General features: G+C 46.9%; 1 protein-coding gene across 1 annotated transcript in view; it reads right to left on the reverse strand.

The window, feature by feature from the left end:
• The window catches only part of ROR1 (receptor tyrosine kinase like orphan receptor 1), a 156,801-nt gene extending 135,745 nt beyond the window's left edge, over positions 1 to 21,056 (reverse strand). The window contains exon 1 of the mRNA XM_080603372.1: positions 20,681 to 21,056. Coding sequence (XP_080459498.1) covers positions 20,681 to 20,789 — 109 coding nt within the window. The 5' untranslated portion in view covers positions 20,790 to 21,056. The remainder of the gene's footprint in view (positions 1 to 20,680) is intronic.
• Positions 21,057 to 22,456: the final 1,400 nt, after the last annotated feature.

Below are 22,456 nucleotides of genomic sequence, written 5' to 3' on the forward strand. Positions count from 1 at the left end.
AGGTAGAAGGGCAGTGGTGGAGGAGTTTGGGCAAACCCAAGAAAAAGGGGCAATGAATGTAAGATGACTGCTTGTGTACCAGGTGGAAAAGAGACAGGCACAGGCAAGGCCTCAAACTGCTGCAAAAAAATACAGTGCTTTGATCTTAAATTTTTGTTAAAACGGGGGCACCTGGAGGAGAACGTCCCTGGCTTTTATTCCCTGCTACGGGCTCTTTCAGGTTCTCAAAAAGTGATTAAACCTGTGCTCCTCTGCATGTACCTAAATGGAGAACACGCATCTAACTCACAGCAACAAACAGCGAGAAATTATTTTTTTAAAAAATGTTTATAAACATTTTTGAGATCCCTGGATCAAACCTATATAAAAATGGAAAACTTCTGGACACGATCACTGAGAGACAGCAAAGAAATAAAAATTGTGCGCGTTATAATTTTTTTAGATGGAACATCGAAAAGATTTGCTTTTTTTCTGAAGCCTGCCAAACTGCAATAGGAACCATATTTTCTGCATGAAATTTAACACCCAAAAGAAACTGTAAAGGACCAGAGGGTCTCCTGTCCCTATCCAGTTATTACTGCTGTAAGCTCCGTGAGCATATGGCAAGAACACACTCTGCCTTGCCTTTCTGGATGTAAATACAGATGAATGTGTTCATCTGTATGCTGAAAAAGAAAAAAAAAAAGACCTACAGGCCTTATTAAATGAGTTATCACACACACACACACACGCAAAAAAAGCAAGCAGCAGAAGTACATTATTGCAGTACATAAGTTCAGGCATATCGTTTTTTACACACTTTATACGCTCCAGTTTTTATGGGCATTTTGCTCTGGCTGCACTGCCTCTTTCTTTCAGGCCTCAATGAAAAAAAAGAGCCCGGCCCCTGCACACAGCAGTTCCTGCGTTACTCCCAGCTCTGATTCCAGAGGTATCAATGCTTAAGCTACGTATTATCATCAGCCTAGAATATCTTTCAAGGAACAATACCAAAATATGACAGGTGTTCAAAACATACTTTTTGTCTCTCTCCTGCTCTCCATCATCTGGCTTTACCTACTACAGAGTCAGATAAGCCGGAGAAAGTGAGTGCAAATGTTAACGATAACGCACACATCGCGCGGGTTTCTCCAGGAGCGCCTCTTCCACGCCCAAACCACTGCAAAAAAACCCAGCTGCTCCAGTTCAGAGCAGGGCAAATCCCCACGGATTACACCGAAGTACCGCTTTGTGCGAGATTTACTAAAGAGCACAATAATGGCACGGCTGATCCCCGGCATGGCACGGGCCACAGCTCCCTGCCCCCAGCAACCCTCGTGCACAGCCACTTGCAGCCGTGGGGATGCTGACCGAAAGGCTGCCAAGGGACGAGGCGTCTGCCACATCATTTGAACGCCCGCTTGCAACACACAGCAAAAAACTTGCAAAAGAGAAGTGAAATTGGCTGCCTACCTTCAGGTTCAACTACCTTTATTTCAAGCTGTAGATGCTGTGCAGAGTACAGCTACACTGCAGACCACACGGAGAAGCACCTGAGGATGCCGGCCCCAGAAGAGGAGTTCCAGAAGGCCCACGAGAGCTAGGAGCACCGCCGTGCAGAGGAAGCCTGCTTCCTTAAAGCATCAGGCACCCACGGTAACTTACGTGTTCTTGTGCTGAACCAGCCCGATTATTTTTGCAGAGCTGAGTCTGTGTATTTAAAACAAATTCTGAACAAACCTCTCTTTTGTTTGTAAGGGTTTGCTTCCCCAGTAATTTCAGCGCACTTGTCTCTAAGGACAGCGTTTCCCAAACATGCTCGTGAACCCTCTGGGAAGGCACCTGGGGCTCCAGGACTTGCAGCCACGTCACCGTGCCTCCCAGGATTGCAAACCTCAGCACCTGACCCTCGCAGGGACCCTGCAGGCAGGTCCCAAGGAAGGTAACTGCATCAGGAACGTGTGCTTACACCGAAAGCGTCGATCTCGGCATCAGCCCTCACCCTCACTTCGTGGGGCCTTGCTAGAAAACTACAAAGTGAGATTAAGTCTGCAGCAAAATCAGGATTACACAGGCACAAGACGAGGTACAGAAGAACAAAAGCTGCTCTCATGCTAGAGAAAACCCTGCCTCCCCCTTCCACCCGTATCTCCCCAACTACTTTTATGAAGTTTAATCAAAAAATATATACGTTTTTTTATAGTGCGGTCCTAAAGTTTGGTTGAACCCAAGTGAAATCCCGAACGGACTGTACATGTTAACGATACCGTGCTCTCTTCTGGCCTCCCGCCAAGGAGCGAACAGTGCCAACATTTGCAGACTTCCAACAGGAAATTAAATAACTGCCCTGTTGGAAATATAAACCCATTTACGGTGGTCAGACTTGCATTTTCCAAAACAATGATACAGTTTGTGCGCTAGGAAAATTTGTAGGCGGATTTAGCCCAACAAATATGAAACAAAGCCTTATGAAAAGGTGTTTTACGCAGCTCCACGAATTATAGCTTTGTCAGGTGTACTTCCTGACCTGGGGCTTAGCTGGGAACACTCACATGGGCCCTTACTGAGCACGGCTGTATACACACACACACTGCCCACGGCTGGGGACGAACAGAAGAGCTGCTTATTTCACCATCTGTACTCTTTCAGGTCCTCCTCGAGGAGTGCTGTGGGCAGCTTGCAGGGTGCCTGCCGGACACGTGGGAGCCTTCGCTTTGTTGTTAACCTCTTATGGGACTTTTGGTCAAGTCTCTGCTCCGGGCTGCTCTTCCTCCTCACACTTCACCACGTATTGAAGGCAAACTCCTCTCCTTACTGAAGGCAATGGGTTTTGCCACTGACATCGCTGCCACTGAGATTTAGACGAGAAACCTGCCAGAGCAAGGAGCCTGCTCCTTACCGACTGTGGCGTAAACCTTGTCTAAGCCCTGCAGGGGCTACCCACAATAAAACAACGCTACTGTTAAGCATTATTCTTTAGCAAATTTGAATCTTATCTTCGTTCCTCTTTGTCACCCTGCTACTGGGACTTTCGTCCTCTGCCAGCTCTGTGCCGTTCGATGCCTGCAGCTGCCAGCCAAGAAGCCTGCATGAACACAAAACCTCCTTAAAAGTTAGTAGCGTAGCTCTGAGGAACAAACTCAAAGGCATACTATTATCCCGTCAACATATCTGCCATTGGGAGTCAGAAGTGGGACGGACACACAACCAGGAGGGACACAGGAGGCAGGCGGTGCTCAGCACAAACAGAACAGTTCAGGAACAGCAGCTGCTGCAACTCCACACCTGACAGGATGAGAAAATTGCCCTTCACAGTTTTCGAAGACTTAGTGACGATTGCAGTGTTAATCCCTAATATTTCCTTTTAAAGCAGCATCATGCCCTAGTGCAGACCCAGTGCACCTTGCCTATTTGTCAAGGAAAACTTCACCTCGCTCCTTGTGAATAGTCTGAAGCTGCAGGTACAGATTTCCCCCCGCCTGCCGATAGTGCTACCTGGTGTTTCTGCACAGTAGGGCCTTTCATGCAAGGATCTGGACTTGTATTACACAGGCGGGTAAACATTATTATCCTACTTCACACGGATGGGGAAGGAGACAAATGGTTGCTGAGTAATTCCCTGGGGAACCCGAAGCAGAAGAGCGCTCGAGGGGCAGGCAGCGCCCAGGGGTGAGGGCAGCTGCAGGGGGACAGTGGGATCAGGCACACTGAGTTAGTTCTTCCCACTAATCAAAGCCATATGGGGATAATTGCTTGAAAAAATCCTGTTACCCTAAGAAACGCTTCTAGGATAGATTGAAGACTCGGAAAAAAATGCAAATTATCTACGTAGGATTGGATATATTTTAAAACCTCACCTATGGTTTGATGTGTACGAACTTACACCTGTGATGTAGAAACATACCTACACGTTGCCATTTTTATTGCTCCTCCTTTCTTCCTCTAACACAGGGTTGAGGCCCTTTGATAACATTATCACTCACACCACTACCTGGCCCGTGGTGAATTACCTGCATCTTTTAGAGCCACGTTCTGCTTAAGTCCTTTGACTTGTGAGCAAACAAGTCAGCGAGGAAAAAGCAGCATATCTGCAGGAAAGGTAGCAGCAGGGACAGAGCCCTGAGAAGGCTCCCCGAGAGCTCAGCTACCCCAGGACACCGCAACCACTGGTCAGGTCTCACTTCCAGGCCTCGCTCTTGTAAATGACCAACAACTCAAGCTCTCACTCACTTAGGCCCTGATCCAGAAAGGCACTCAAGTGAATATCTCACTTTAAACACAAAAGTAGTTCCATTTAAATCAACTGGATGTCTCGACTGTTTACAGTTACAATATACGTTTAAGTGCTTTGCTGGATTGGGGCCTTAAGCAGAGATTGTTATTTAACACTTTCTTCAATGTATCTCGGCAGTTCCTTGTGCCTCAGCAAACTTCATCAATTTTCCATCCACTGCATCTCCTGTTGTTTCTTGAACAAACACAGATGTCCCCAGTCTGCGCGCTTCGGATCCTGCCATCGCAGTCATCTAGGAATCAGCAGATATTCGATTAGAAAGCACGTTGCTATTTTCAAAGCTCTGCTCAAGGCAAGATCTAATAAGAGATACTCGCTGTCAATAGAAGACCAAGGGCAAACACGAGGAGCGGTGCGTACGCTGTGGGGCAAAGGGAAAACAAACCAGCCCCGCGGAGGAGGGAACGGCTTGAGGCATTTTTCATCACCGCAGCAATTGCCTCTGTAAGGAGATTAACAGGAGGAGTCCTCGCTCCTTGCCTTAGCAGATAAAGCAGCAGGCCTTGCCGTAGGACTTGCCTGCTGAGAAGGACCAGAGACGTCTGCACAGCGCCATGTGGAACAGCTTTTCTTCCAACAGGAGTGGAGCCCTCCCAGCACCAGCCTGCATGGGGCGGCTTCTTCGCCAGCTTCTCCTCTCTGTCTGGGTGCAAAGACTCATTTACAACACCCCCGGACCAGGGTGACAAGCTCAGGGTGCACAAAAACGTGCCCTGGTCGGATGGCGCAGCACCGGCACCTCTCGCCTCCGCTCCCCCCCAGCCCTTCCACCCCGAGGAAGCTAATCACAAGGGCAGCAATGGAATTACTTAAGTAATCAAAGGGAATGGCTCCTTTTAAACCGGAGCTGAAGAAACTGCTTAGACAGACCTCAAAATAGTCAGCAGGGGATCACTTTGAAAAAACAAGACTCCCAAGGACCGTGAAAAAAACACAGCAGAGAAAAGATTAGAAAAAAGGAAAGGAACAGCATGCAGAGGAAGAAATTCCATGTGCTCCGCTAACTGCACCTCTTAATTAAAAGAATACAACTCTGGCCCCGGGACCTGATGTTGCTGCACATCCCTGCTATAACGCACATTTTAAAAGGGATGCATTCCTGGGCTTCGCAACGCTGAAGGACTCGCATTCATCTGGCTACAGCATGTTACAGAACTGAAGACATTACAAAAAGATAATCTCTGGAAAGCCTGGGCTGTTACTCATATATTGAAACATAAGTAAGATATTATTGGTTTGGAAGCTGTCAAGACACTTCTCTTTGTGTGCTGCAGCAGAAGTCAAAACGAGACATTATCCAGCCCCTGCGAAAGGTTTCCATTGGGCACTGGGAAATCAAAAGCCAAAAATCTTTTGGGGTGTTGACATTACTTTTCTAAACTAAATCATTACAAGTAGAGTTCCCATTCACATAAAGCTAATTTTATATGAGATATAAAGCTTCTCATATAAACAAAGTTTCCGAAAGAAAAATAGGTCAATCATTTTAGCTGACTTGCCAGAATTAAGCGGCAGCTCTATCAGTTGCAATACCTTTACGGGGTTTGGGCGTGTGAGCATCTCTAATTCTGCTGCTCCCCGGTACATTCTCCCCTGAAAACGTAGACTGCTACAGATGGATTTCTTAATTTTATTTCTCATAACCCCGGGTCTCTAAACAAACTGGAAAGTAAGAAAAAGCACTGGAAACTGCACTGTCATTAGAGCGCCTGCACTGTATTAGCCCAGACACGTCTCTGCTTGGAAACAAATTGCCTGCATCTCTTGGTAAATCAGTCACACTGTGGGTAATATACCGACCGTTCCCTACATTAAAGAATAAGCATCTGCTTATAAACACAAAACAACTGACGAGCTGGCACTGCTGCGCTCCTTCGTGGTACGGTATGCTTCTCTGCTGTTCATCATGTGCACATGAGAACTGAACCACACCGCGTTCCTAACGCCAGATCAGGGCGTTCATTTTAGTCTATAGCTGTCCCACGCTTTTGGCACGTGTACAAAAACATGCGTTTAATTACTATTTTTTTTTGGTTTACACAAATGTGAAGTATTTCATGAATCAGCTATCAGTGACTACCACTCCCCGTTCCTGACCTGTAGGTGCGTTCTTCCTTCCATCTCTCCTTCAGTAGACAGCCCAGGTGAGCAGGCAAGCCTGGCAATGTGCTTCGACGGTCAAGAGATTGGAGTCTCGCTGAACCAAGGGAACTGGAAACTTTTAAATCATGGCCTCTTCACCAGAGACAAGCTACCAGCATCGGTCACAGCATGCACTTATTCTGCATTTCCATTAGCGTAAGGTAGAACAGGTTTGGTCAAAATATCTTCCTATAACGTCAAAGTTGCAATTAAGCAAAGCATATCCCCAAATTAAAGGGATGCTAACAGAAAACATCCACGCAGATGTTGGCTGACAGAAGAACACACTAAAACCCAAACAAAACCCCAGGCCTTTGAATTGCCAACAGAAACAATTCGGCAGAGTCGCTCCGCAGCACTGCCCCGAAGAGCACTCTGCTGCTGATAAAAGAACACGGGGGAGAAATGCAGGCACGCTCTGGACCAGATGATGCTTCCAAATGCTCTCAGCAGCTTTGAATAAGCCTTCTGCCAAAGACAATGTAAATCACAAAGGCCAGCATATGCCATTTCACTTCCAAATCTCAACAAACAGCGGAGTTCCACAGAGGGCAAGATCATCATTAAAGCACAGCACAAAAAATAACAAAACCACTGCCTTGGCAAGCAGGCAGCGAATTAACAGTGAATTTCCAAACCTCGAGTGTCTGTGTTCTCTAAGGGTGACACTCCTGCAGGCTGCATCTTCAGACAAACCCGCGTCCGATCCGAGGGAGACAAACCCTGGAACCTCCCTGGGTGAGAATTGGCCCAGGACAGAAGCCGCTGGTGCAGACCAGACAAGGGCTGCCAGAACCTCACCTGCCTGGCGCACCCATTTCCAGGGCATTTTTACCCAGGCTTATGTCCAACACACACCATGGAAGCACCAAATCCCAAAACATCAAAGATTAACGAACATAAAATATCCAAAATATTTCCTAGTTTGGCTCGAACTAGCAAGTTCTGCAGAACTTGAGCAAGGAGCACATCTTGTGCAACAGGAAAAAGCCACTTTAAGCTGTTTTCCCTTTCACTTCGTTGAAAAAGAAGTTTGATAGATTCAGGCAAACCAGAAAAAAATGGAAGATTACAAAATCCTTCTTCTGCATATACAAAAATCACTCATATTTCAGAGCTCTGAAGTGATGAGAAGACTAATAAAGACCAAAGAAGCCACATGGGAGACGAAAAAACAGGAGCTGTTTTCCAATTAAGAGAGCTAATTTAAATATACCACATTAAACACTTCCTTTCTTATTTATTTATATTCCTCTGAAAGGTGAAAAGTAAGTTCATGCTCAGAGAACTCCTGCTACTCTCCTCCAATTGCACATGCAATTACGACACACAGGCTGCAAGAACAAATATTGTTCCAAGTAGCAACAGCTTTCATCAAATCCTGCAAACGTTTTCCTGACGTACACATGAATTTAAAATTTGGAAACAAAACCGCTCGTTTCAAGTCACACATTCAGCCTGAGAAGTACTTCTAGGAGAAATAAACAGTATCTAGTCATTAGGGTTCGACTGAATTCCACACTATTTAGTGCTAGCCAAAGTGAGATGTCTTTTTAATTTCCTGGCATATATTTCTTTAAGAAAAAAAGGATATTATGGCTAAGGTTGGTGGAGGGCATGAGAACACAGAGGGAACAAGAAAAGTAACCATTTGCATTTGGCTGTTCGTTTTAACCCCATTATGGTATGAAAGCCATGCAAAGGAGGTCGGATAATATTTTGTTTAGTGAAATCAAATACCCCCCGAGCAGACATTTTCCTGTATGCAAAGCGCTCGCTGCCTCCCTTCCCCCAAAGGCCATGCGAGAGCAGACACTGGTTTCTCACACGGCGCTTCGGATGACAGCCGTCTTTCATCCCCGAAAGCTGAGCCGGCCCCACATCGCCGGACGGACGGCGCTGATCAAAACTGGCCTTTCTCCCATGGCGTTCGGGGCAGGAAGCGACGGCAACACTATATGCTGCCTAAAGACAAAATGCAAGGCGTTCAGGTTTCACGCGCGCTGCACATCTCTGGGAAAGGGGCAGGGGCAGAACCCCGGAGCACCGCCAGCTGCCCGTTACCTTCCCTTCGCTGCACGGGACATCCAGCTCGGAGGCACCATTGAACATCCGAGCACTGATGCTGATGGAAATGCTCTGGATTTGTAGCCAGCTCGGTAACGTGGCCCAAAAAAACGTATACTTCCCTGTAGTTAAAGCACCGCGGGTGCTTTAGGTGAAGTCACTGAGAACAATTGCGCTGCCCTGCTCCTCAGGATGGGATTTTCTAGGACGCTCAGCACCGAAACCACTTCCCTAGAAGGGCTCCCGCTGCTCTCTGCTGCAAGAAACGCGCCTGGAAGCAAGCAGCAGATTTTCTATGAAAAAGATTGGACGTAGCAGGATCTTAAAAATGAGGAGAACTCATGGAGGTAATTTTTCAGTGTCTAGCAGGAGACAAGTGCCGTCATTAACCAGAGCGAGTTCCTGCTAACTGTTTAAAGAAGCATCTTCCAGGCGATAACATCACCGCGCTCAAGGGGCGGCCTTGCACTGCACAACATCACTTTCACGTTGGAACCTGCTCTCTTTTTGACTCAGAAGTCCCAAGAAAAGCTTACAGAGTGATTCCAGAGGCCAAAATTAGGACAGATAAAACTTTTCAAACAGTTTAGAGATAATTCACTTTTTACCTCTTATTTAAATAAAAGTGACACGCTGAGTAGCTTCAGACCCTCGTGTTTCTTAATATCTTCCAGTTCAAAAGACAGAGCTTGGAACCCAGGAACACTGCAGAAAAAACACAGTTCTAGGGCCCTTAACATTGTTTTTTTTTTCTTTTAACAAAAACATTGTTAAATAGGAAAATCTATTTGTACCCAGGAATGTTCAGGCTATTTTAAAAGATTCCGAAGACAACAATACATAAGGGAAAGACCGCTGAAAGACTAGACTTAATAATTATTATTTGGTCTAGGTTAACCCAAAGTCTTCCAAGGTAATACCTAAATTCCCAGTTCTGTAAAATTGGAGACAAAAAGAAGATGGATACAACCTTCACAGGATGCTGAAATGCCCATTTCTGGAGCACAAGGACGCATTTGCGTGAGCTAACAAGGAGGTAAAGGCCGGACGGAGAGCCGGTGCCTGCTGCTGCTGACTGTGGATGCACGGGGTGAAATAATTGAGAATTTCTGAGTCAGCAAATGCAGTGATTTCACTCTTCAGATTCAGATTTTATTCTGCAGAAACCAAAAGATGACCATTAGAGAAATACTTGTAAAGAGAACACGTAATTAATCGAGCCTGCTATTTCCAACACAATCGTATTTCCTATCACGAGTCCAGCACGGCAGGGATTGTTTTAGATGAGAAACATTTTAGCTGACTGAAAGCAATTGCCCACTGTATTTCCTGGAAGATACATTATGTATTCTTCAAGGACTTGGGGAAAAAAAAAAAAAAGTCTGGCTCAGTTGGTCAAACTGACTATTTTAATCATCCTTACTTAATCACTGAGCCCCAGAGGATCATATCCACTTGTAGGATCTTTAAGACAGCGAAGCAATTAGAGATTGAAAACCAATATTTCCTTCCTGCACCGGAGTCATCTTTGTTGTAATCACCAACCACCTCTGCTGTCAGTAATTTACAGTCTAAGTACAGCAACAAATAGCAGGATAATATCAGGCCTTAATACCCGATGAAATGAGAGCTAAATTAGCACAATAATCCTTCAAGAACATAAGTGTCTTCTCAAGGAGCCCGACACTAGCTTACGCAGGCAAAGAGAGAGAAAAAAGTGCATTAAAAGCGCATAAAAACCAGCTTCAGTGAGATAACCCAACAAAAGCAAAAGAAAGCCGAGCCTGCGTATCACCACGCCACTACCCTTTGCAATATTTCAAATGATTTTACAGGTCTTCTGACAGCTATGTACAAAGACACCTCCCAGCAAATTACACTGAATATATACACACTTAATCCCCTGCTTGCAAAGTAGAGACAGAATTCTTCCCCTCAGGCCTTTTCAGTTATTACAATTAGTCCACGCGAAGTTACCCTTGATAATCTGCGGAGATAATAAGTGGCAGGGGGAAAAGCCTAACAGAACATCCGACAATTACAGGCTTTGGGAAGGAGATTGCTGTACGGCTGACAAAAAAAAAATACCTACAGCACAAAACTGTGCAGAACCCTTACAGACTGCAATTTTCCCAAATCAAAGGCAATGAGAGCATCGCTCTTGCTGCTATGACCCTTGCTGGGTGCACATCTACAAGCCTGGGGCAACAGCTTCAGTCCTTCACCGGCACAGCAGGAAGAACGATGCCAGGTCAGGCATTAGTGCTCATTCAGTCTAAACCTTTTGGTCCCAAGGATTTTTAAAATATATGGGACCGTTACACCAAAGGTATCCCAGGGTAATCATAACGCGGGACAACAACTTGTGCCCAGTCCTTAAGAGCTCCAAGCCCGGCGTCTTCAGGTTGGCCTCAGACGGGAGCAGAACCCAACAAGCCCCATGAATGACGAAAAAGGGACCGTACGTGTTCAGGTTCCCCCAAATCCTTGTATTTATAGGATCAGTTTCCACCTGCAGCACTCACACAAAAGATTATATTACCCATCCACGAGCTCTTTTGGCAAGGAAAAGTAGCAAGTCTGCTGGTAGTCTTATTTATTTATTTATTTTTTAATTGAGCGAATTTACTGGAAATTAACTTTACCTACTATGAACACTGAGAAGACCTCTTCCCCATTGCCCCAGTACCAACCTCTCACATTTTATGTTTTCAAGACAGATCAAAGAGCTTCCCCAGCACTATTACAGCATTCATAGAGTTCAAAACCAGAAAGACAATTCTGACCGCTGCCCAATCTGGCTCCCATTAAACCCAGTTCAGGGAGAAAGGAACGGAACAGTTAGCTTAATGCCCAACCTAACACACCTCTGTAGCCCTGAGTAGCACAACCAAAAAATAAACCAAAAGCAAATCAGTCTGACTTTGCCATTCCCTGCAGATTTTCAGCCTGACATGGAAAAGGTTGATGGCAGAAGTCCTCATGTCTGGAGCTGTTTGCTTCTCTGCTACGACAAGTGGGAAACCAAATATCTTAGGAGGAACCCACACGAAATGTTAAAATTTCTGCATGGAAAGTGTTCTGCAGGTCTGTGAGCCTTCTGGTGCTGGTCAGGCTTCATTACAGCACCAGTCATAAGAGTCAGAAATACTCACCAGGATTTAAAGACAACTGTATGTTAAACAACAACAAAAAGTCACAAAAGCAGAATGTGAGACCATAAATCACATCCCACAAAGAGACTCTCCAAGGAGAAACAGCAAATCAGATATCATCTCCCCCTACATAACTGGAGAGAATCAGGAGAATGTCTTCTTTTGATCCCTGATGAATTAGACTTTTGCTAATGACTAAGATTCCTCTATAATGAGAGGATGCCTTTGCAGCTTCTTCCCTTGCCTGGGCCTCTCTTTTGAGAATTTACCTAACAGCAGGGGCTAAAAGAAGCAAAAAAATCTTTAACAGTTGTTTTTCGCGGGGCCTCTGAAGGCCTTCCTAGAGCTCCTCGCCGCACTAAAATCTGGTTTATGCACATGTCAAATGCTACCTTCCCTAACGCCCCGAAGAACATGTGGTTTTCAACACACAGCAACATACTGTACACAGGAAAAATAAAGGGGGGGATAAATAATGACAACATCCAGCGTAGGGCCAGCAGGGGAATGACCCGTAACTTGGGAGGAACAGGGCCGGGCACTGCGCCGGGCCCTCGCTCGCTCCACTGGGGACGGCCCCGTGCTCCGCAGCGCCTTCTGTGAGCCCACACCAGGTTTCAATTACTCATCTCTTACTCAACTTCAGATTTACTTATTTAAAAGGATACAATTTTAACGATAAATCTCATGGACAGTGTTAATTAAAAGCTAAATCTTGCCCTGAGCTGGACTTCTGAAGTCTACAAGAATGTTCGCAGCCCATTTATTTATTCCAGCATTGTGTCAGTTATTAAATTACAGCAAATTAAAAACACAGCGATAGACCAATAGCTCTAAGAAGTGAGGCTTGTTGCATCTCACTTGCAAAAGGTTGCCAGACTTGGGCTCTGACAGACGGCCAAAAAAGTGAATTTAGAAGTAAGGGGCCCCGAGCTCACAAATGTCCTAGCAGGAGCACGACGTGCTTTGACCTCAGAGGTCCGGCAGCCCGGCATGCCCAGGTTTATCTAACCTGCTTGATGCAATGCAGGGCAACGGGACCACGCTCCCAAACCACAACTCCGGACCATTCAGAGTTCTACAAAGCATCTGCAACACGACCAAGCCCAAAGCCGGACTTGAGAATTTAGAGAAGAGCTTTGGAAGTCGAAAGAGAAACAATTCAGGACACTAGAAAAATAAGTCAATGGGCAGAAGCAAAGATTGACCTGGTGCTATCTAGACCTAGCGTGGCCTTCTGAAAGTTTTTAATGACATAAATCAATTTTCCCGGCCATCAACTGGGAATTAAATGACCTCTTCATGCTACCCTGAGTGAAGCATACCGAGAGCAGAGCTCAACATGCAGCTCTCCACACTCAACTTGTTCTGGAAACAAAGGGGTGTCTCCAGCAGGTTACAAATTTTTAGTTAATTCACCAGAGAATGTATTTTAAAAAAAATCAAAACATATGGAATGAATAATTAACATATAAAATAAAATTAAAAATTTAAACGTACCAAGCGCTTGGTACTTTTACAGCACATCAAGAATTCAAAGTAAACAAAACAATTACAAAGATACTTCCTTTTATTTGGGGCCAAGTTAATTTTGAAGAAGAGATGTTCAACCATGATAAGTGACCTCTTGCAGGAAAAATTGAGAGAGGCAATAAAAACTGTTGTAAACACAGCATAGACTCCTCAGCGCTCAGACATGCAGGAACTCTATAAAGGTGTCACGGATGAGAGCGATAATCGCAGTATAACGAAGATGGCACTTATCCATGAAGAGGAAGGTGGGTTACAGAAGTTTTACAACAAGGACTTAACTAAAAATGTGTCTAATCTGAGCTCAAATACTCACTTTTTTTTTTTGTCATTTTGCTAAATTTCTGGTCTCTGCTGGAGTACGCAGTAACAGTCATCTTTGAGGTCAGAATTACTGAAACTGAATTCAATAGTTAAAAAAAAAAATTAGAAAAAATCCCTGTCCGTTCCAAAAATGTTCAAAGGTACGGATGCCAGGGCTGTAAGAAAGGCTTGTACATTTTATTCGGCTGCTGTTACAAATGTAATGGTGGTATTACAACACAGCTTCTCTGCCAACCAAGTCATAAAAGGTGACTTACGCTTGCTGGGTAGCTCAGAGCAGGTAATTTTTCTGCAAGTGGGCTGAAAACTTAAAAAGCTTCATCAAATGCAAGAATCTAATGGCAATATCCAACCCCCTTTCAATTTGTCATGAGAGAGAGACAGGAACACACCCACCTGACCTCACAGGGTGTACTGAGGCTGGACTAATCCTTTCTGTTTTTTTCCAGATGTCTAAATATCTCACAGACTTCAACAATTAGCAGTTCCATAACATGTTAATATTTGGGGAAAAAAAAAAAGTCTCTTGCAAGCTGTTTTAGATTACCCAAACCTACCCAGCGCATGTCTTGTAATAAAAACTGGTACCAAGTTTAAGAAAGGAAGGATGAAGTGCTCACCACGACCAACAGTTCTAGGAGAATATTGAGACCCCCGTGCCCTTACTGTATCCACTTCAAACCTATTGGGACATACATCAGGCCAGCCTTGTCACAGCACCCCAAAATTCCTTATACCATCTCAGCACATTTTCATCACCCAAGAACCCTTATATACGTACATCGCCACCTTTACACCCTGCTTTTAAGTCAAAGCCTTCGGGAAGAGCAGCCCTATCAACAGACGCCCAGATTCTGCTCACAAATCAGACAAAAACTCTCTGGAAGACGGTGGATAAGTCACTTGAATTAAAAATACTTCAACGCAGCAAGTATCAAAATAATTTTTCTATCGAGTTCGTCCTAGAGGAAATGCAAAGATGAAAAGAAAACAAAATACTAACCGCCAGCCTTTGCCTAGCACAAGTCAACCTACGTAGGACTGGAGGCTTCACCACTATTTTTCAAATATTTACACAACTTCAATAATTTAAAATAACAAGGAAAGGTGGTGGTGTTACTATCGGGTCTTATTAGTGACCACTCTTCTTTTCAGGTCCAAGCCCACGTTCTGCACTCGAAAGCTGGGCTAATGAAAGGTAACAACGCTTCTCCCTGCAGATGTCAGCCCCTTTCTCGTACCTAGCTGTGGTCAGAAGGCCGATTGCAAAGCCAGGTTCTTTTCAAGGTGACAGCAGCCCAACAAGAGATGAAGGGCTCTTGCAAAACATCTCACTGCATCACCTCAAGCAGCGCCACCTCTCACAGGGCTTCTGAACCCCTTGGACCGATCCGTGCCTCCGCTGCGATGAGATTTTGAGAAGTGAGCACCTCTCCAAGTCAGGAGAGCTCCAAGGAGCTAAAGGTCCTCCCGAGTTTTAAAATTAAGGCCACGCAGGTAACAAAACCCCTCCTCCTCCAGCACGTATCCTCAGCACAAGCAGCCCTGGTGTTCTGTACGGACCAGCCACCACACGGGCACTTTGGCAGCACGCTGTACCTGCAGCACTGACATTGAAAGCATGGCTTTAGCATCTCAGGGAGGAACTGTGCCACCTCCTTCAGGGGAAGGCAACACAGCTGCCTTAAGGGAACTCTCACGCTGTGAATCTGGAAGGACATATTCCCCCCCCCCAAAGATAATCTCAAGTTCCAAGGGTAAGAAAAGCATACCCTCGGATATTTCCAGTCTCCGGAGGGGACGCGCGATGAGGTTATAAAGTTGCCAAGCATTTTTCCTTGCTTATCTCCGATCTCTCCATTTCCCATGGCCCTCCCAGCAGACGCTCGGGGCTCCGCGCGGCACGGCTGGGAACGGGGCAGGAGCACACGGAGCCGACAGCCCTCGGAGGAGAGGAGCAGGAGGTCGCAGGAAGCCATGGAGAAGGATCAGTTTCAACATATGACCTGACCGGTCTGAAAAAAAACACTTTTAATAAAGCGCAGGCTTCCATCGGGGCCTCCGCCGACTGTTTTCTCAAGAGCTCATCTAGTCGTGAAACTGGCCCGCCGCGTTTTGGGATGGCTGAGTCCTAAAGGAAACCTGGTACTGAAGACTTGTTTGGGAGTGAAAGCACGACTTTGCACAGCACAATGCAGAACAGGGCATCGGCAGCACTTATAAAAACCATACAACATCTGCACAAAGTTACCAGCACTTCTACTTCAACTCTCGAGGAGGAGTGTGCCTTGCCTCTATGCACAGTACCTTGCTGCAGTTTTTTTTGTCAACTTCCCTGACACCAAGGCCAGGTATCTCCTGTCCCTTTGGTGGTCCCACCGTGCCCCGAGTGTCCCAGAACATGAGGACAGAGAGGCTCGTGTGCATTAAGCCACGCTTGGGCCAGCCCAACTGAGCTGCTCCCATCCTGCCCAGCCCACGGGGATGCGCAGCCCAGACCGTGCCACCCTCCGAATCCGCATCCGTCTCACAAACACGCACCGGGGGATTCTCTTTCCAAGCCACCGGCCGTTTCCTTTCATTAACTGCTCCGCGGATGTGCTTGGAAGCAGCAGCACAGCGACGTCTCCACTTTGGGAGGGAAAGTAATGCTCCTCCCCGCGGGATGCTGGCATGGAAGTGTGCTGGGAAGGCTGCATTATCGCTTTCCCTCACTAACGGGTTCCTTTCTAAAGCTACCTTTTTCTTTTTTTTCCCCAAGCTGTCCAGCTTTTGCCAAGCACCATTTTCAGTATCACATTGCATTGGCCTCCAAATATGCAAGTTATTTTATTTATATCACATCCACTAGAGAACCTCGAAGACTTTGTTAAACAATGCTAATATTTAGAGCCGTATTATTATATAATACACCAGCAGTCTCTTTTTAAGCTGAAGTTATTTCACTTTTTCCACTTAGCAAACTTCAGAGCCTTTCCATGCCTTCAGTCACCCCAGCCCCACTGTAGGCCATGAAACAAGGCCAAGCCTCTCACACGCCGCACCGCTGGAGGCTCTGCCTGTAAGCAGGAAGAAGCAGCCAACTTCTTCCACAGCACATGACCGAATGAAATTTTATACCAAATGTAAAATTTCAGGAATTTCTGAGTGCTCTTCATTAATCCTAAAGCATGTAAAACTGTGTAAAAGCATGTAAAACCAAACCTACAGAAGAACCCTTTGCTTAACGCTAATATTGTGTTATCGCTTACAAAGAATCACGGACTCGTGCTCCCATTTCCTCATTTAACTATTGTCCCGCTTATAAACGAGCAGATCCGTTGTCTTTCATTATCTCCACGATTAGTATGAAAAAGAAACCCCGACGGAAGAAACCCCACAAAGCCACTTAACCATTCAACTGCCGTCCCAACCCCAGTCAAACCAAACATTTCTTTAGGCTCTGCTCCACAGCGATAAAATAACTTATTTTGCTGTCCATTTAAGCGTCCCGATCCGTAGGAGACCCCACCAAAACATGAGCCGTGCTGTCACCGGTGGGGTGTGAGACCTTCCAGCTTTACCCTGGCGCAGTGCCTTGCCTCCTGCGGTCCGGGGAACAACCTCCCCAGTGAAGCACCAGCACGTATTTTGGGGTTTCTTTACTTGGGTACCTGCAGCAAGAGGAGAACGCCACAGGAACAGCAGCTAATGGATATTTATTTGCAGCCCTAGTTAGCCGCAGCCCACAGCCTACAGGATTATTAAACAATTTTTCTAAAGACAGTTTCAAAAACACATGTAATTGTCTAAACACAAAGCTTGCCATTGAGGGCATGACTTGACATTTTTTCTGGGGTTTGGGGAAGAGAAGGTTTACACTTTTCATTCTGTATTAGTGAGCTTTCCAGATATTTCTGGCTTGCAAGACAATCGCTACGTGGAAAGCAGCTGCATTTGGTTAGAGGCTTTTTAAGAGGGTTTTCAACTCTGGGGTGCTTTTTCAAGTCTCAGAAGACTACTGCATTTCTGCATGTGTTTCCAAAGAGTGGTATCTAGTGTCGCACCTCAGGGAAGCTTTTTTTTTTTTCCTCTTTGCCTAGCTTTAGGTATTTGTATTTAAAATCCATACGCAAGCTTTCAAATGCTTCCCTGCCCTGATCTCATTTGCAACACTTTAAGTAAGTTCCTGTGTGCGCCTAATCAACACAGCAGCTCCAGTAGACTTTAATTACAGAAGCAAACAAATGATGTCCTGGAAGACAATTTGCTGATACTTCGAGCAACTGTTGTCAAGAAACGTGAGCCCACGGGCAGGCTGAGTGAAACAGCGAAGCCTTCTCTCACCCTTTTATAGGCTTACGGCAATGAAATCATTTTGTTTGTTTGTAAACTCCTAAGAGGATGCCAGCTGAAACAGCAGCCTGCTGACCTAAGGATGAAACAATTAACCACCGAGATATTACAGCAACTTATCAAGAGCTGGGGAACTTTATCTCAACAGAGGCAACTTCCAAGGAAATCGACAGCCCTCCCTACAATCTCAAACATAACCTAGAGATCTGTATGCTAGACTGTATGCTTTTAAAATGTTTTAATATTCTTCAAGCTTCTTCCATTGCAAGTCCTCGCACAGTTACATGATGCAGAACAGTAACAAAGCTGAAGAGGTAATACCAAAAGTCACCTCAGATGCTGCAAAGAATAAAAGCACATCCAAGTTGGAGTTCCTGTTCTTTATATCCACATAAACTTTGTGGTTTTATTCAGAGTGCTGCTGGGCCAGCCTGCGAGCACCTTTGGGAGGAACGTGCATTAAAGACGGCACAAGCGTACAAAGAAAATGCGCTTTTTGTTTTGCTGCGCTCTCCACAAGGGAAGGTCACTGACAGAAAGGAAGCAGGGGATGATAGGGGAAAAGTGGAAAGGGCAAAAAAGAGCTTTTGGAAGGCAATGCAGCAAAGCAGTTTTGGTCACTTGACAACATCTCAGCTAAATAGGTGGTTTCATAAGAATCCCCCCGAAGAGCCGTGACAATAGCTGCTCAGCTTCCTGCCCTAGGAGCAGATACACATCTGACTCGTCCTACCGAGCCGCATCAGCCTGCTCACAGGAGGACGTCTGCGCACATCTGCATATGTTTACTGGCTCCCAGCGTCAAGGCAGGGCTCTCTGGAGTGCCAGCCGGGTCTCCGCAGGTGTTTGGACCAAGCGCAGCACAACGAGGCTCTCATCCCTCCGCACCTCTGGGAGCTGACAGCCGAATCTGCTCTTTAATATTCATTTCCGCTGTGTCAGGCAGACAGATCTTGGACTCCCGGCCCATCAGCACTGGGGCTTGTCTGGGAGAAGTCAGGCTACTACCAGAGACGGACTTGCACTGAGGTCCTCATTTGACATGCTCAGGAAAAATAATGCCTTTCACTTATTTAGCTGTCTTTTTAAAAAATGTGAAGGTGAAGGGTAGGGACTGAAGGGTTCTGTTTGGCTGGTTGGTTTCCTGGTGGAGCAAAATCTATCCACTCAGCCACTCCAAATATCTTACAGAAGTTTACAAAACACTTCATACTTTTTTTTTTATTACCATTTCAGATGTTCAGGTTCCCTAATTCTTCTATAAAACCTATATTTTAAATATGTATGGGGAAAAAAAAATGTAGTATATGGTTGTAATGTAAGTGATGGATGTCTGTCTATCAAAAACATCACTTGATCTGCCCATGAATCAATGTTGTAAATTTTTGCCAAAGACACTGGTTTCAATATAGGAAACATTTCAGTGTGGAAAGTAGCTGTACTTTAATGACTATATCAACGGTCATTAATTACCGTATGTGCTGACATAAAAGTGAAGTCATATCATGAAATAAACTTCCAAGCAGAATTCACAGTAAATGAAAACATCCAGTTTTGGACCCAGTACGCTTCGTTGCTTTATGTTTGTGGGGTTTTCTTTTCCTCTGGGCTCCTAGAAGCCCATAAAACTTCCTACTATAAGCCTGAAGTTTTGAACTTACACTGAAAAAATACGAGGAGAAGAAATTAAAAAAAAAAAAAAAGGGGATGTTGAGTGTATTTATTTTAGTCACATCCTCTACGTGTTCAATATTGTGCTGTCTGCTGGGCTTTCTCTCCCCCTCTTTCTTAAAACGCAGCTATTTGTTAACCATGCGCAGCATTCCCTGGAGAAACTGGAAAACAACATTTGAAATTTTTCCCACTGAGATGTCACGGAGAATTCCCGTCCTCAGCCGGAACATCGGCCAGCCACTGAACCTGCACCGGGAGCCTCCTGCGTCCAGCCCAGCCCCGCTGCGGGCCCTGGCAGGCTTTCAGATGCATCCAGCACCTACCGCACGGCTCCAGGTAATGGCATCAGCGGGGACGCTCCAAAACACACAGAAACCCACGCGCGGGCGCAGAAGGGTGCCGTATCTGTGAGCTGCAGCCGGCTTTTTTACTGGCAGTTACCCTACAGTATCTGTACTTTGGCTTAAGGGTTTCAAAACCACAGCTTTTTCACTTCTGAACCCCTAAGTATTTAAACTCATCAGCTTTATAGCTCTTTAGCGTTCGCTTTTTTTATTGTGTAGATACGAGACACGGCCACGGCATCGCCCAGGACTTTGCAGAAGTGACTCGCGATTTACGCACACGCCGTAAAACACCTTCGAGGAGACCGAGCCTGTGAACATCCACCTCTCACTGAAATTCTCATGCAGCCGTCCAAAATCACCACTCACTTTTTACTGACTTGGCCTAAGAAATAAGTCCTTTTTCCCGAAAGCAAGCCAGGGCCCTTCATGCACGCGCTACGCTGCGGGTTAAACGCGATTCACGTGCGAAAGGCTGCAGTCAAGCCCCTGACGAAACAGAAGGGCTGCAAATAAATACTCCTCGTTAAAACTAAGTCGAAGAGGCTTTTTTTAAGGTCTGAGGTCATTGTTCAAAACGAAACACTTGGAAAAGGAGGCAAATCACCGCCCGAAGCCGGCACCACAAGCCGGGCCACCGCGGGTGCCACCACCGCGGGTGCCACCAGCCCGGGGGGTGCCACCATCGCGGGTCGCCCCGAGCCGGTGCCTCGGCCCGGCCCTCGGGAGGCTTCCACAAAGCCGCCGGGTAGGGGTCGGGCACCAACCGCCGAGGGAAGGGAAGGAAAGGGAAGGGAGAGATCCGGAGCCGCCGGGCTCCTCGGGGCGCCCCTTACCTTGCGTGGCGTCCGCCAGCTCGGCCCGGCTCCCCGCCCGCAGCAGCAGGAGCAGCGGGAGCAGCAAGAGGCTCCCGTCCCCGCCGCCCGGCCGGGGCGGCTGCTGCATTCCTGAGCCGGCGCCGCGCTACTCCGACATCCACCGCGCAGCGCCGGCGTCCCGGGCCGGCCGCCCGACCCGCGCTCCGCCGCGGGGCCGCCTCTCCTCCTCCTCCTCCTCCTTCTCCTCCTTCTCCTCCTCTTCTCCTCCGCTCCGCCGCCGACCCGTCCCGCGGCGCCGCGCCCTCGGGGCTGCGCTCTCCCGGCGGGCGGGGAAGCCTCAGCCCCTCACTTGTCACTTTCCGCCAGCTCCGCGCCGAGCCCGGCCCAGCCCCGGCCGGGCCCCCCCCTCGGCCACCCCTCCCCGGCCCCGCCGCAGCCCGGCCGGGCAGCGCCCCCTGCCGTCCGGCCCGGCCCCCACCGACCCATCCCGGCCCGCCCGGCGGCCCCAGGGGGGCGCTCGCCCCGCCGCGCCCGCCGCCATTTTGCCCCCGCTCGGCCCTCGGCTTCCCCTCAGAGGGGGCTGTTGTGTCAAGGCGGGGAGGTGGTGAAATCCCCGCGTCGAGGTGTTAAAGCCGCGATTTAACCCAGGCCTGGGCACCCAAGCCTCACAGAGGGCTCACCGACACGGGGGTGGGTGGTGGTGGGATCCACCCGTGGATCTGAGCCATGGTGGAGGCACGCAGTTGGTGCCAGCCGCCTTCTGGCCTTGCTAACAGCACCGCTCGGGGTGCAGCTGAGGCAGCAGGAAGGGCAGCTGGTCGGTTTTATGTCAAATTTATCCTGCTGAGCTCTGTGGATGTACCAGTCTATGTTTAAGACCATTTTCCACTGAAACAAAGCAAAGAAACCAAGCGCTTACAGTGCAGGGAAGCTGTTCTTCATACATGGGTTGAGAACTTTCAATTTTTCCCTCACAACATTTCAAATTTACTGTGCCTGTCCTTCTGTCAGTCAGGACCTCAGAAGTCCCAGTGGCATCTTAGGAATCCTTTTCAGTCCTCTTCTGACAGAGAGAAATCAACATGTAACATACTAATTCTCTCCTGGAGAGTTTTTATTTAAAGAAAAAAAAAATCAACTTACCTGAAAAAGTCTTCTGTCTGCTGAAAGGAGCATTTTAATTCTGCTCTGTTCCACCTTTTCTCCATTCTCTGCAAGCACCAATTCACAGTACTTTGTTCCATAGCTGTACCTGCGGTCAATAGCAAGTAGCGCTGTTTTGCTGGGGTTGAGGGACGCTGCCAACGTTGGTCAAAGCTACCGGGAATGACGACCACTTTCCATTCAGGAGAACAATCACATTCCTAGGATGCTTACATTAGGTTTAGGATTTCAGAAGTCAGTAACTGCTTAATAAGAAGTTCATTTGCAGAATGGACCGAACGACAAGATTAAAGGAATTTCCTCCTTGTTTCCTGCATTCCCCCCAGACCTCCCAGGTTCATTTTCTGCCATATGAATCTTACATTTCTTGTCAGATGCTAACAGAGTTTCAAGACCCACGCTGTCGGCTTCCCTAGGCAGCTACGTGGTCTTCCTAGTCTTGCATGTGGTTTCTGACACAAAGAGCCAGGAGCTGAGGTGGTTCAAGAGCTAAGCTGACAGTCATATCTTCAGAATGGAGATGTTTCTCCCATTTTAAACCACTGAACCACCTTTTTGTCTGGTCCCTACGGGACAGGGAACTAACTGAGAGAACGCCACCAGCCAGAGGCTGACCCACTACCCCTGAGT

Source organism: Anser brachyrhynchus (genome assembly GCF_964034855.1).
Source record: "Anser brachyrhynchus genome assembly, chromosome: 8".
NCBI classification, from domain to species: Eukaryota; Metazoa; Chordata; class Aves; order Anseriformes; family Anatidae; genus Anser; species Anser brachyrhynchus.